At 41.3% G+C, this 14,915-nt stretch overlaps 1 protein-coding gene across 1 annotated transcript in view; it reads left to right on the top strand.

Moving 5' to 3' along the window:
* Positions 1 to 14,915, top strand: part of Col19a1 (collagen type XIX alpha 1 chain) — a 335,394-nt gene that overhangs the window by 248,601 nt on the left and 71,878 nt on the right. The window contains exons 16-17 of the mRNA XM_076557961.1: positions 952 to 1,005; positions 10,647 to 10,688. Coding sequence (XP_076414076.1) covers positions 952 to 1,005; positions 10,647 to 10,688 — 96 coding nt within the window. The remainder of the gene's footprint in view (positions 1 to 951; positions 1,006 to 10,646; positions 10,689 to 14,915) is intronic.

The following is a 14,915-nucleotide window of genomic DNA, read 5'->3' as shown; positions in this document are numbered from 1 at the left end:
AATATGTCCACACTCCTAAGATGTTAACCTGAATCAGAACATAGACGAGCTATTGTTCCTTAAAATATTTTTCTTCGTATTTCAAAACTTCAGTTCTCATTTTAGAAATAATTTTGTGCATCTTTAGTTTGATAATCTAATTTACCTTCTTAGGTAAAACGCTGGGAACTTTGTCTCTACAGTATTCTCTCTCCTCTTAGATTTTGAGGCCTAGATGAAGTATATGCCTCTCCTGTCTGAGATAGCTGAGTCTACATTGGCTGCATCTCCTACATAAAGTAATGCTAAACTGGGTGTTTCTTATGTTCTCTCCCAAAAATGTAACCCTTACAAATCTTAAGGAACTCATCTGCCACCACCCTTCCTGGTAGCTCTAAAGATGGATGGCTGTCTTACTTATTTTCTATCCAGCCCAAGCTGAACATAATGCCAAGTACATAGTACCAAGATAATAATAACTGTCTTAAAAGTGAGGTTTTACATGAGTGTTGCTGGTCTAAAATGTGTATCCTGTTTTAGGATCCACGTGTATCCCATTTCAAACAATTCATAAGAGTAAATCAATAGAAAAAAACGTGCTTCTCCACATTTTACATTAACAATATGTGGTAGCATGCATTTCTACAAAGCACTCATCACAACCTGTGAAAAGCACAGAAATAAACTTAAGTCCTGACGTCCTTCCTGGAATAGTCTGGTGGGTGGAATCCCTTTTAGTAAAGAGCTTGATAATGGTTAAACTTGTAAATGTTTCCTGTTGCCACTTACGTCTGTACTTCTGGTTCCTTTAAGACTTAACCTAGAAAAAGAAAAGAACTTTAGGAATCTGATTATATGCTGATATCCATGAAATTTTTTATCATTAGAATATTTGACAAAATACACTGTGGGTATATTACTTAAAGCACACATTGTTTTGAAAAATGTGTTTGTCTTTGTTTTCTCATGCAGGGACCTCCTGGGTTACAAGGACTGCAACAGACTTTTGGTGGATATTTCAACAAGGTACAGCTTCTTTGGTCCCACAACTTGTGTGCATAGAGATTTTTATGTGGTTATATCTTTAGGGGGAAAAAAGTATTATTCATTCCTAACTATTGGTGGGCTTATGGAGAGCCTGTTCCAAGGCCACCTCCAGGGTGATGTAAGAAAATCCACGAAAGTGGTGAGGGCTTAGGAAAAATTCTTTTCTATCTGAGGGATAGACTTTTTTTTTTTTATCTGAGGGTAACTGTGAATAAGTTTTAATCTATCTATGACTGGTGAGATAAGGAAGCACACATGCTTTCTGATGTTAACTTTCTCTTTTACTTCATCTTAAAAATGCTCTCTGACTCTTTCTGTCTTCACACTGCTACACTCTATACATATAGCTACATATCTTTACATATATACATTTTTCACATGGCTATACATCTTTCTTTTACATACGTATCTTTTCTATACAGCTTCATCTCCCTTGCCTCCACACAGTTACAAATCTCCACACAGCCACAGCTAAACATCTCATTTACAAAGTTCTCTCACCACACAACTCTTTACACAGTTCCTAGGCACAGCTCTTCCATGTAGCAGCAGCTCGTTCACACAGCTCTCTCACACACACGCACTCACTCACACACACACACTTCTACATTATTCACTCACTTTTTACTCACTCTTTCACCCACTCACTTCCTCATACTTCTCTCATGCTGCTTCTTCTTCATCTCTCACCCAGTACACACACACACACACACACACACACACACACACTTCACTCACATTCTAAAGCAACTCTCACATAGCTCTACACAGTCGTCTCTCTCCACACCACCACTGCTCCACAGCCAAACTTCAGACAATTATAAGTTTTCAGGGCTTTACCCATTCTCAAGACACAGGATAAGTCACATTATTTCTCTTAGACTAATAATGTCACATTGACCCACGCACATAGCTCTAAATTGGTGAGGAGTCCCAGACATTAAACAACTGGCTGAACCTTGAGCCATGCAGAAAGGATACATGCAGAAAGAAAGCTACTGCAAGGAGTCAATCTAGTGTAAAGAGCCTGGCCTTGATTTAGCAATGAACAACACCTGGGAATTAGTATTTGTGTCTATTCTGTAGGGGCAGCTTAGTCTGTTTTTGGACTAGTTCTAAGGTCTTTGCAAAATGTGCAAAAGGCTGTCTTTTTGACTGAGAATACAGTTACTTTCCTGTGTCAGTAAAGAATATTCTGGTATTATTTCTATACACCAGGATTATACAGCTTAAACAGAAATCATAACCTGACCATGTACATCTATAGTGTGCCCAAAGATGTAAAAGACACTACCAAATGGCTGTGGAAAGCACCCCACAGCTGTCTTATCAGGAGGCATAGCAGTGGCACCCGAGAAAGTTACAGACAGAAAACAACCAGTTTCCACAGCCAGTGACCCCATGGCTTTGCCAGATGGGGCTCCCCCTCAGGGAGTTATAGATCTGGTGGGTCAACTTGTCAAACACTAGTTGTCACCTGCTGTATACTCCCACAGCCCTCAGCACCTAACATCTCAGACCTTAAGACATATGCTCAAAAATCTTCCCATACTGAATACCTTGTTTCCAAATTTGAATTTTTTAAAAGTTCCTAAAGATATTATAAACCAAGGGTTTGTTTTTATAAACTTTAAAGCAATAGTTCAAAGTTTGATAATGAAGAGCCTAAACAAATTATTTGTTATATGAAGCTCTGGGTCACACCACAACTGCACTTCTCAAAACCAAGTCCTCAGGCTCATGTCCACATCCCATAGATCAAGAGTGAGAGCCTCCCCAGGGATGGATAGGAAGAGCTTGTAACTTCCTTGATATCTTTCTCACCACAGCTGGAATAAAAAAAAATATTCCCATGGAAGTATCAGCATGGCAAGACTAGCTCCTGATCATACCAAAGAATGGTGTGATAACCACACAGAGATAGGGATGAACTCATTGGTGGGTTCATCCTTCAAGAACTACATATAGGGTCTGATCACACTGGGAAACCTATAGAGTGCTATTTTGTCCTTCATTGCCCCAAATGACAGCAATTGGGGTCCCTTCAGCAGCTACCAGCTCATCATTGATACCTTGTACCACAGAAACAGTGTTTTTGTTTTGTTGTCTGGAGTTTGTTTCCTATAAATTTCTGTAACTAATATTGCAACTTTATAGCTGAAGTTTTTCTGTGTCCCACCTGGCCTGTGGTCAAGACAAATCTCTCTCACCTGCCAGTCCTCTCAGACCCAAATAAACACACACAGGCTAATATTATTTTTAAACTATGGCCATGGCAGGCTTCTTGCTATCTAGATCTTACATCTTAAGTTAGCCTGTTTCTATTAATCTATAAGTTGCCATGTAGCTGTGGCTTACCAGTCTGCTGGCATGTTGTTCCTTTGGTGGTGGCTGGCGTCTACTTTTTCCTCTCCTTTCTCTTCCTGTCTATCTTGGATTTTCTGCCTGCTTCTAAGCTGCCTTGCCATAGGCCAAATGGCTTTATTTATCAACCAATCAGACCATCATATTTTCACAGCATACATAAAGACATTCCCCCATCACATCTTTGTTCACATATTCCAACAATCGGTGCTCCAAACCAAGTCTTTTCTTATGATTTACTTATATTTCTTTTATGAATGCTTGTGTGTGTGTGCGTGTGCATGTGCGCGTGTGTGTGTGTATGTGTGTGCATATAAAATGCATGTCTGGTGCCCACATAGGCCAGAAGAAGGTGTCAGATACCTTGTAACCAGAGTTTCAAATGGTTGTGAGCCACACTGTATGAGTTCTGGGAACTGAACCCTGGTCTTCTGCAAGAGCGGCTAGTGCTCTTAACTACTAAGCCATCTCTCAAGCTCCCAACCCAAGTCTTGAAGATAACTGGTTCTCCAAAACATATTTTTAGTGCTTTTCAAGGACAAATTGATTAATTTAAAATCTCAGCTCTTTGTTCATCAAATTAAATTCAGTGTAAAAGCCTAGAAAATCTATAATTGGTAAATTTAAAATCAAACATGTAGACACTTCATTGCTCTTAATAAATTTAAGATCATGAATGAATGTCATGTCTTGAATCTTTTCATATGTGTAGATTTTCCAGGGAGTGCTGTGTTAGGATGGTTATAATGTTTCCTGATTCTTTATTAAATATCTTAAATAAATTGATACTAACTTTTTTTAAACATTAGAAGTTGGCAAGTTTAAAAATGTAAACTTAAAGGGTATCTAAATTGAATCAGTATAAGGACATTTGTAATGACATCTACTGTTATAAAATAAGACTTACAATAAAAGCTTCAAAATAATGAGAATAAGTTGGGTCTGATGTCACAAGTCAGCTAGAAAAGTTGAAATACTATACTATATTCCTATCACCATCAGAACAAAATGTACCAAGTTGCTGCTCAGCTACTTAAATATTTGCTAACCCTTGCAAAACTTTCAAGGCTTATGTCTTTACAGGTCTCCCAACACCACTTCTATATATACTTTTTCTTACCGATGAGTCATTTTTCCCTTAAATGAAAATATATGGAACCTTTGTATTTTAGAGTCTGAAGTTGGAGATGTTAATTTTTAGACTTGAAGGTTATACTTGCTTTAATGGGGACTGAGCACAGCAGCTGAGTGGGGAGTTTTGAGACTTGCACATGAGTACCTGGAACTTAGCTATTGTCTCTCCTAAAAGAACCTCAGTTGTTATCATTGCTAATACAGAAACGAGCTTCACTTTAGTTCACATGTGGCTTTGGGGCCAGAAGATAATAGGGTAAATAGAGGAACCAAAGCTTATTTCTCCCCTAAATAATGCAATAGGACCATTTTGATTTTATATTTTTGGTTGTGAGCCTAGCCTTTAACAGCTGAGCCATCTCTCCAGCCCATAGGACCATTTTGAATCAGAAGTGTTTAAGTCTATAGTGATTGATGGGAGACAGCTTACCAAACAATTTATTCTGTTTCCTTAAGAGAGTGGATGAGGTTCCTTACACCAAGGTCCCATGAGAATCAATAAGGAAGCCCACCCCCAGGCCCCACTGAATGATATTTTTGTATTGTGGCCATTTCTTCTTCACAAAGCAAAGGGCCGAGTGTGCTGTGATGAGCAAGGTGCATTTTTCACTTGGCACTGCCCCTGACACCCTCATCTGGTTTGGGATAGTTAGGTTGTTGCATTTTGCAGTTTGTTGCATGCCTGATGGTCTGGCTATGACAAATGAGCACAGTGGGGGAGGAGCTGAGATTAAATAATGGACCATGTATTGAGACATATAAAGTGACACTCCAAGGTTAAAACAATCTTCCCTTTTCAATTGGCATTGATTTATGTGATGCCTGCACAGAGCCCTGGACCTCAGCTCTTCCTCTGGCAGCAGCTACAGCCCTTGCGCATCCCAGATTCTGCTGAGGCAGCTACCCATGGGAGGATGAGTAGCAAGCATGCTCCTCACACATGTCCCCTCCCTGCTCCAAACTAAAAGACTGATGGTTCCTCCCTCATCCCAGCAGTCTGTGCTTGCCTTTTGGTCCTCAAGCAGAAGTGATCTATTCCTGTGCATATCCCTGTATCACCCAGAGGAGAAACACGCGCATAAGAAACCTCTCCCTTCGTAGCACAAATCAAAAATAGAAGAAAAAAGAAAAGAGGAAAATGAGAGCAATTCACTGGAGAGTGAAGTCAGTAAGATTACATGTGTGTTCTCATATGCAATGTTTAAAAAGAGAATACATTTCCCTCGCTATCACAGAAATAATTTTCAGATAGCTGCTCTCATCCTGCTGGGTTTTCTGCAGAGCAACATCAACTCCACGCACACTTCTCCCCCAAGGAAAGTCTGCTCAGTGCCCAGCCACAGTATTCTTCATTGCCTTCAGCTCTGGTGATTTTCCTGCACATTAGATAGGTCCCACTGGCTTTTAAAGGCATGAGCTCCATAGAGGGACATGAAGGGTGGTCTATGCAGACTAAGTACTGAGTGCTGGTGTGATGTACATCCCACATGTTTTTAAAGATGGACATTGCAGATGCACGGTCATATATATCATCTTGTCCCATCACGAGGCTCAGTTCGAGCTGTTGGAGATTGATGCAATGCCTCCCAGCAACCAATTTGGGGAATTATTCACTTTCCCAAACAGTTGATCCGAAACAAATGATAGCCAAATAATCTATTTCCCTTCCATGTATCAAAGTATAACTTCACACTGATGTCCACAGACTAGAAAGGACAGAAAACTCTTGTCCAAAGACAGACATTCAAGGTCTTTTCAAGCACAAATCCAACAAGGATACACAAAGCAAAGGCTTCCTTGGTGGCAACCCTTCTGGCCCCTGAAGATGTAAAAACTAAACTTTAAGTCCTAATCTCCTGAATTAGTCACTTGTCAATGTGAGAAAAATATCTGAGAGAAGCAGTTAAGGAGAAAAAGGTTTACTGTGGCTCATAGTCAGATGACAGGGACGTCATAGCAACAACAACCTGAGGCAGCAGGTCACATTGCAACAGTCTTCAAGAAGCATCGAGAGATCACTGCTGGTGGTCAGCCCACTTTCTCCTTTCTGTTCCGTCTAGAACCCCAGCCCTGCAGGATGGCATTACCCACATTCAGGTTGGGTCTTCCCACCTCCATTTGCCTACTCTAGATTACCCCAACATTCCCAGAGATTCATTTGCATGGTGATTCTTAATCTCAACAAGTTGACAGTCAAGATTAAATACACGGCTTCCTCCAACGTTCCCTCTTCATGGCCAAGAACCACTGGCTTTACGGAACATTGAGGACTTAGGCACTGACATAATGAACTTTTGTAACTTGGTTTGATTATAGAGAGGGCTGCAATATTACCTGTGTCCTCCCATCCCTTTTGTGGCCAGCGAAATTTTTTGAAAGCAACTGAGAAGTTGGACTTTGAACCAACATTACGTATTCATTCAACCCTGAGAGTGCTGTGCTGTTGGTCATCTACTGCATCTCAACTTCCTAGGGGTTGACTCCTGTAGCATCACAAATGGAGCAGCCCAGGCAACAGACATTTACCATCTCTCTGTTCTAGAGAGTGGCAGTCTAAGATAAAGTTGATGGCAGGGTTATGATCCCCCTGAGAGCTCTAGGGAGGAATGCATTACAAGCTCTTCTCCAAGCTTCCAGTGATTCCCCACCCATGCCCACGTGACACCTTCTTTCATGTATGCCTCTGTGTTCTCTTTTTATAAAGACATGGTCATACTAAGGTATACGTTATCTTTATCACATAACTAGTTACATCTGCCACCATGTTGTCAAATTAAATTTACATTCTGAAGTCCTGGGAGTCAGGATTCTACATATGAATGAGTGAAGCAGGTTCACAGTCTCAGTCCTCGATGAATAACTTCTATTTTCCTCATGCTTAGGATGTTGCGGTGTATTCCTAAAAGCATTGAGGACTTGAGTGGGTTGCGATGACTCTGTGTTTTAGCAGGGAATTCATGTCCTTGGCTTCTTTCTTTAGTTTAGCCACAGGAAACTGCTGACTGTTTACTCTTTGGTAGCTTTAAAAAAAAAAAATGGCTACCTCCTCCCTTCATTTAATCCATACATGTGTACCACAGAGCATCCTTACCAAAAATTCTCTCTTCGAAAGAATCAGAGCAGCCTTGAGTCTTCCTATTGCCTGACCATGGTTCCAAAGTTCTGCATACCATTTCTCAGATGGGAACAAAGGGACACCACTTACATCCAGAATTCTTCCACTGAGCAGACAAATTAGCAAGCCACATACCATGACTGTTAACACTGTATCTCAGGAAGTGTTAATAAATAGGGTCAAAATTGTGAGACCACAAAGCAGAACTACAGGTCTAGAAGCTAGAAGACTTGTCTCTTATTATTCCTGTAAAACTGGGTAACTGTCTGGTGCCATTAGCTTGGAGAGAGGAGGTAAGAGAATGCTACATGTCAATGAGTAAATGCTACTGAAGGTCAAGTTCGAGACAGCTGTATTATTAGCCCAAGAATGGAGAATAGCACCAGGAGCTCCTAGGACCAGGGATTAACTGGATTTCCTGACCTGGTTACTGAGTAAAACAAGTATGCTATGTTCTATATACTGCCTTGTTGGTTTTCTAGACTAAAATCATCAGAAAATCAAAATTTGGGAATACCATTAGAACAGTATGTCTTGGGGCTACAGAGAAATTGTTAGATCCAAACCACCTCAGCTATGGTGCCGTGGAGTTTGCTGGCATACACTAGGATGTACCCTCGCCAGAAATACTCCATGCTCTTCTGCCCTGTGGTCCAAGCACCTAGAGCTTTAAACTCCAAAGGCCAAGTGTAAAGAGGTGATGTCTTAGACAAAAGCACATTCCAGCATCCCTAAAAATACCCAAGCAAAGGTACAGCTGGGGGACATGCTGATGTTTTAGGCACAGTAGGTGGCACCATGCCAAAGTGACTAGTGTTTTCCAGGAAATCTCTAAAGTTTGTTTCTGGGTCCATAAGGGAGGCTAGACTGGATGGTCAATTGAATGTCGGGGATAAGAAAAGAAAATGGTACAGCAGGCATGGTGGGCCGTGCCTGTAATCCTAGCACTAGGGAGGTAAAGACAGGATAATCAGGAGTTCATGGCCAGGCATGGCTACACGGTAAGTTTAAGGCCAGCATAAGCCACATGAGACCCTGTCTCAAAGAGGGAGAGACAGAGACAAAGACAGAGAGACACAGAGACAGAGTGTAAGACAATACCAGATTGAAGGGGCTAGCTTCTGTAGACAAGAGGGACAAGGGAAGATTTCCTTTCCTAATTATTTTTCAGCTGTAAAATAGAATTAAAACCCTTCAGAAATACATTATGAAGATAGCCGTTGCCATCCTACTTCTGGATTAATCAGTGTTAACGTTCTTGTCAGCCCATCTTTTCCTCTCATATGTATGCATACATGTGTGTTTTCATTTCCTCTTTTAATGTGTTGGGTGTGCATTGCTTCTAGAATTAGATACATAAGTCTAAAACTGAGAAAGGAAGAGATATGCTAGGCATATAAACTTGTGTTTGTCTAAACAATACCCTAACCATGGAGCTAGACAAGGAAGGGTACAGAGTGGGCAGTGTGAGTTCCAAGTTATCTGAGGAGAGAGCCTGACCAAGTCCTAAGGAAGACCAACCTTTTACAGTTAGGTGGGGGAGAAAAGAGAAGCCTGAGACAGAGATGAAGACATAGAAGAGGGAGCCCGGAGAGAGGCAAGGGCGGCTCAGGTTCCACTCATCGAGTACAGTAAACCCGGTACCACAGGAATTCTTCAAACCGTGAGAGCACAAGTTTCCTACATTATACACTCTAAGAGCAGGGAAGCTGGAGTCAGAGGAAGTTTGTCTGAAGTTTTTATTATGTCAATTATCTGGGATGGTGGGAACATTACGGCCATTTTGATTTTGAAAAAAAACTGACCAAGAATGGGAAGCAAGTCCCTGGGGTAACTGTGTTTTCTGTTGCATTTGCAAAAGATAGAACAGATGGGCTGACCAAGGCAAGAAGAAATATTTAAAGAAGTTGGCCAACTTGAGCCACAGCTTACATAATTGGCCAGTTCCATCCAACAGCAATGATAAAATTCCCTAAGAAGGCCGAGGCATGGCTCTCACAGGGCTTATTGGTGATCAATAGACAAATTCACTCTAAATCAGACAAGAAGAAAAACACATTTATTTGTTAAACTATAATAAGAGCAGCCAGCATGACATGTAACAGAAGAGCCAGTAGCTGCCAGGGTGGTGATACGCAGGGACTCCACTTCGGGGAAGTCCTGGTCCTGGTAGGGTGACCTACTATGCATGTAATTCCTTCTGCGAAATGGAGACAGTTGGAACTGGTGAGTGTTGGGACCTGGGAGGTTAGCCTGAGCCACATGCACATGTCATCTTCAGTTCTGCCGTCCCCGCCATATAGATGGGGGAGTCGTGACTGATCAATGTTTGGTACTAGGCAGAGGCTGGGGTGAGCTGGCTGCGGTTCTGAGGTGTCAGGCTACAGCTTAGGAGAGTAAGGATTTTCTGTGGAGGATTTCTGGACCAAAGTTGTGGAAATTCACTAATGAGAGCCTGCCTGTCCTCTTCCAATCTTTAGTAATAGTCTCTCTCTCTCTCTCTCTATATATATATATATATATATATATATATATATATATATATATATATCTCAACACACAAAGAATTCAGAGGCTGAAGTGCTTCCTAGCAATTTGTATTTGCTTTTTCTGTATGATGACAAGCACACGCATCCTCCCAGGGTGGCCAGAGTCTAATTAAGGCAATAAATATTTGAGAGTAGGAAGAGCAGGAGAGTCGGAGTGCAACTGAATCTGGCGGGTGCACACATGGAGAAGTCATCGTCCTTGGAGTTGTGACGTTTCCCCTGGAGAGATGACCAGAAAAGATCAAATGGGGTCTCCAACGTTGGAGATACTTAGCTGGTATTTAATTTAAATAGATTAAATATTAATTACCTTAACAGGAATAAAGTGAGAAAGACAAAAAATGTCTGCCCAAGTGTCACAGAATCCATAAAGCCTAAAGTACTATAACATTTGACTAGCTGCTTTTAAAGACTGAGTGCATTGAAAACAACTGGACTTTTTGGTTGTTTTTGCCCAGGGAACTGGTGAGCACGGAGCTGGTGGCCCTAAAGGAGAAAAGGTAATACCGGTTTTTTGTTTTTGTTTCCAAAATGATTGAACACTTTCACCTACAGGGGGCAGCAGTCACTGTGAGCAGGTGCCTCACCTGCGCGCTGACCAGCAGCTGGATGCTGCCCCTTGGGGGCGCTACTGAGCAGGGGTGTTCTACAAGGGAGGAGACTCGTCAAGAGAAATACCCTTAAGAACGGTCTGGAATCCTTGCAGACAGCCAAAACCATCCGAAGGAAGATCCAACTGGCAAAATGCCTGTGGCTCAAGCTCACTGGTTTTCTGTTATAGCAGAAGCTGTCGCGGGATTATTTTGTTTTGTTTTGGTGAGGTTTTATCGTGCCCAGTAGGAGTCTAGCCAAGCAATTATTTCAAAAACAGTTTTCAAGTTAAAACACCGATGTGCTTCCGTTGCGTTTTCATCACCCTCACTTGCAAGTCCAGTTTTATCATTTGTGAAGACGGTAGATTAACTTTTCTCCAGAAAATATCACTCCGCTGCAGTTTGACTGTAAAACTGTGATGACCTTGGACCGTGAATGTGAACACAGTGAATGTGGCATGGTCAGAGAAAATACTTAAAAAATAAAAAAGCACATTAAATCTGCAGACAGGAATATGAAGGTCTGAAAATACTCCGCAGGCAGACGGCCTGTGAGAACTACCTTCATTCATTCACCCAGTAAAAGTTCTCCTGATTGAGGGCATGATACTGTGACTCAAGTCCAAGAAATATGACTTCTGCGCTTTATAAATCAGCACAGCCAATCTATTCAAAAGATTGTGTGTCTCTCACCAGAAAATATCCCTAAAAGATCCTCTCAGCAGGAACAGTGAGTTCCTTATAGACTGGCCATTCAAAAGGAAAATTCGGCAGAATACATAAATAAAACATGGACGCTCTGAAAAAATGTGGTTTTAAAATGATTCTATAGCGAGCCAAGTCACTCCCGTGTCTTGGATTTTTGAACAACACTATTTCCTGTGAACCAACAGCTTGTGGAGCCATCCCAGCCTGACAAATGCATTGCATTTTAAGCAATTGCGATTGGACATATGTAGGCTGCAGGGGCAGCGGGACACAAAGCTTGTCACACAGGACAGCTGAGTGGGGAAGAGAGGTACGACGCCCTTCAAGCATTTAAACAAAACAGCTGGCTTCTGTGTTGCCCTCTTCATTAGCAAACACATGTCACTTAGAAATTCTTAAGACCTCGCTGGTGAGAAATCCGATTCTGGAAAACAGGTGTATCTCAAACTCCAGGGATCATTCCTTCCGCTTGGAATCTTTTCTAATTGCTTCAGAATCTTAAGTGGAGTTAGAAAAAGCCGGTGGTATATCTGTTATATCTTCCTACCCAAATAAATGATCTGGAAGAGTCTCCGGGGAACTCGACGCTGTGCCTGATATCAATGTACCTAGGAAAGGGTTTTTTAAATCACCAGTAATGAAAGGGCAGCTCTGCCAATAGACCATGTAAGGCAGGAAGCCAGTGCAGCAGCTGCTGGAAGAAGGAAGTCAACTCTACACGCACATCCACTTCCTGTCTAGTCTGGAGCCATCTCTTGGCTTTATACAATGATGTTTTTCACAGTGAAAATGTAAACTCCTTAGTGGGTCTCTGCTGACGCTTGTGATGTGGTCAGGGGTCCCAAACCCTGACTGCCCATAGAACCACCAGGAAAGGACAAGAACAAGGCCTGTTCTGAAGCACCATGCACAGGGAATCGGGGTAGAGGGAGACCAGTATCTGTTACTTAAACATGTGTGAGATGATTCTGACGTGCAGTCGGGGCTGGGAACCGCTGAGGGGTTTGGAACTAAAAGTTGACTATGGTGTCAACTGTTGTATCACCCTGGGAAGCCACCTCATTGCCTTAAGCATCAGTTCTCCCATGTGCACAGTGGGCATAATCATCTACAGGAAGAATTAATGGGAGGATTAAAATCTAATGAGATGGACTGATCTGGAAGCCCAATTCTCAGTACAAATTGGGCTCTCAATGAACATTCGTTTTTCTTCTTCACTTTGTACCTTCTGCTCATGAGGTCTCATTTAGCTCATTTTTGCTATGAGCTATTTTCATCCTTAGTGCCTTGTCTTGTTCCTCTTTGCAGCCCTCATCATAGTTTTGAAGGGAGGAGACTCAAGTCGGGTTGTAAAATAAGATTTAACTAAAAGTATACTTTTAGTACATCAACATGTGAATGATGTATCGCTGCTGTATAATATGCCACTTCTTAATACCTCACCAGCAATTTAGAATTATGAAAAACAGCCCATCATTTGGAAACTAGCATCACCTGGAAGCAACAGTGTGAGCGCATATTGCCCTAGGATGTGCACAGAGATCACTTCGAGCATAATAGGCACATCTTATGTTGAGAATACTAAGACTCGGAACCACTGATGGAATCCAACTAAGTATTGATGTAGATGGCAATGGCAGTCATCGTAAGCACATGAACAGACTTCCAGCACTGAAGTCTGTCTCCTGCTCTTCACTGTCCTATGCTTGTGGATTTGGTGGAGAGTCATGTATTTGCACATTGGTCAGTGAGAATTCCTGCTGTAGAGACTGTAGGACAAAGTGGTAGGGCAAGGACTCCTTGGAAAACATCAGGTTTCTCCTGGAGCAGAATGTTATGAGAACCAGGTGGAAGCTCCATAGCACATGGCCTTCTAAACAGCATCAATACTGTCAGGCTGAAAGATGGTCTTCTGATGCTCTGCAAATTCATCTCCATCTTTCAACTCCTATCTACCATGATGAGTCACTGCAATTCATTTTAAACATGAAAAAGAACCCATATGTGTCTAATATTAGGCATAAACATTTGCATAATTTTACATGCAGGACGGGTTCCTACTATTTTAACCAAGGCTGAACTCACCCAGGGAATGCAAGCCACAGGCTTTGTTCGGTCCCTCTGATGTTCTTCATTGGCGCTCGGCCTACCTCATTTCAAACACTTTCCATCATAGTTCAAACCACTTTACCATCATAGCACCACAGCCTCCTCCTCCCCCTCTCCCCCGCCTTCATTCTTCCTCTATTATTTTGGACAGATGTGTGCGTGTAAGTAACTCCTAGCCTCTTCATTTCCTTACTTCTGTTAAATTAGATGAGTCTAATTGCCAGTTGTATTCTTCCTTTATGGCTATATACTAGGGATGTTAGCACAAACCTGATGAGCAACATGAAGGTCAGTTTAGAGTTTTACAAACCAATTATGCATTGGTGCCTTTAAGTGTTCACTGCCTTCTCTATCTTCCTACATTGAACACGATAGATTTACTATCTTTAGAAATACACATACCACCTACAATGTGATAAAGTACTGCTGGGGATATACAAAATGTGTTTTACTAGAGTAAATCATATATCAGGGCTGGAAAGATGGCTCAACAGTTAAGAGCATGTGCTACCCCTACTAAGGATTCAGGGTTAGTTTCCATCACCCACAATGGAGAGCTCACAGCTGCCTCTAAACTCTAGCTCCAAGGCATATGACATCCTCTTCTGGCCTTAGGTACCTGCACACATATGGTATACATAAAGACAAACAGACACACACACACACACACACAAACAAATAAATAAATAAATATCTAGCATACTCTGAATTTTATAGCCATTACTTCAAAGAACTTATTAATTTTTAAGATTAAAACTCCAAAAAACCTAGAGAAAAGGCTAGTTATGTATAGGTCATACATGGACATTATAAAAATATCCTAGAGGAAAGGCGAGGAATATGTATGTAGATCATATACGGACATTACAAAAATGATGCAATCAGTCTGCAGATGAGCAAATTGTAGAACACACAGGTATAAAATTTACATACCTATTGGCCTGTGAATTGACTGTCTAGAAGTCCCTAGCACAACTGAATGAGATGTGGTTTTGGCTTTCTCAGACAGGACTTTCACATGACCTGCTAAAGCTTTGAAGCATGAAAAATTAGTACCGTGGCTTAATTTTTTAAATAAAATCAAGATTATATGTATAAATCAAGAACAATAGTTAATACAAAAATGATCATGTCCATCCATTACATAAAATGCCAAAATATTGATTGGTAGAAATGTATAAATAAGCCAAAGGCTTTAGGACTGTAACAATTCAATGGGCTATTGTTTGAAGATTTTTTTTTTTTTTAGCAAAGACATAGTCACATTATCATACTGAAATCATTCACTGAAGACTTGTTTGTAACAGGCAAAAGCTA

Source organism: Peromyscus maniculatus, chromosome 21 (genome assembly GCF_049852395.1).
Source record: "Peromyscus maniculatus bairdii isolate BWxNUB_F1_BW_parent chromosome 21, HU_Pman_BW_mat_3.1, whole genome shotgun sequence".
NCBI lineage: Eukaryota > Metazoa > Chordata > Mammalia > Rodentia > Cricetidae > Peromyscus > Peromyscus maniculatus.
Note: the sequence above shows the minus strand (reverse complement) of the source record. Positions and strands in the feature narration are given on the sequence as shown.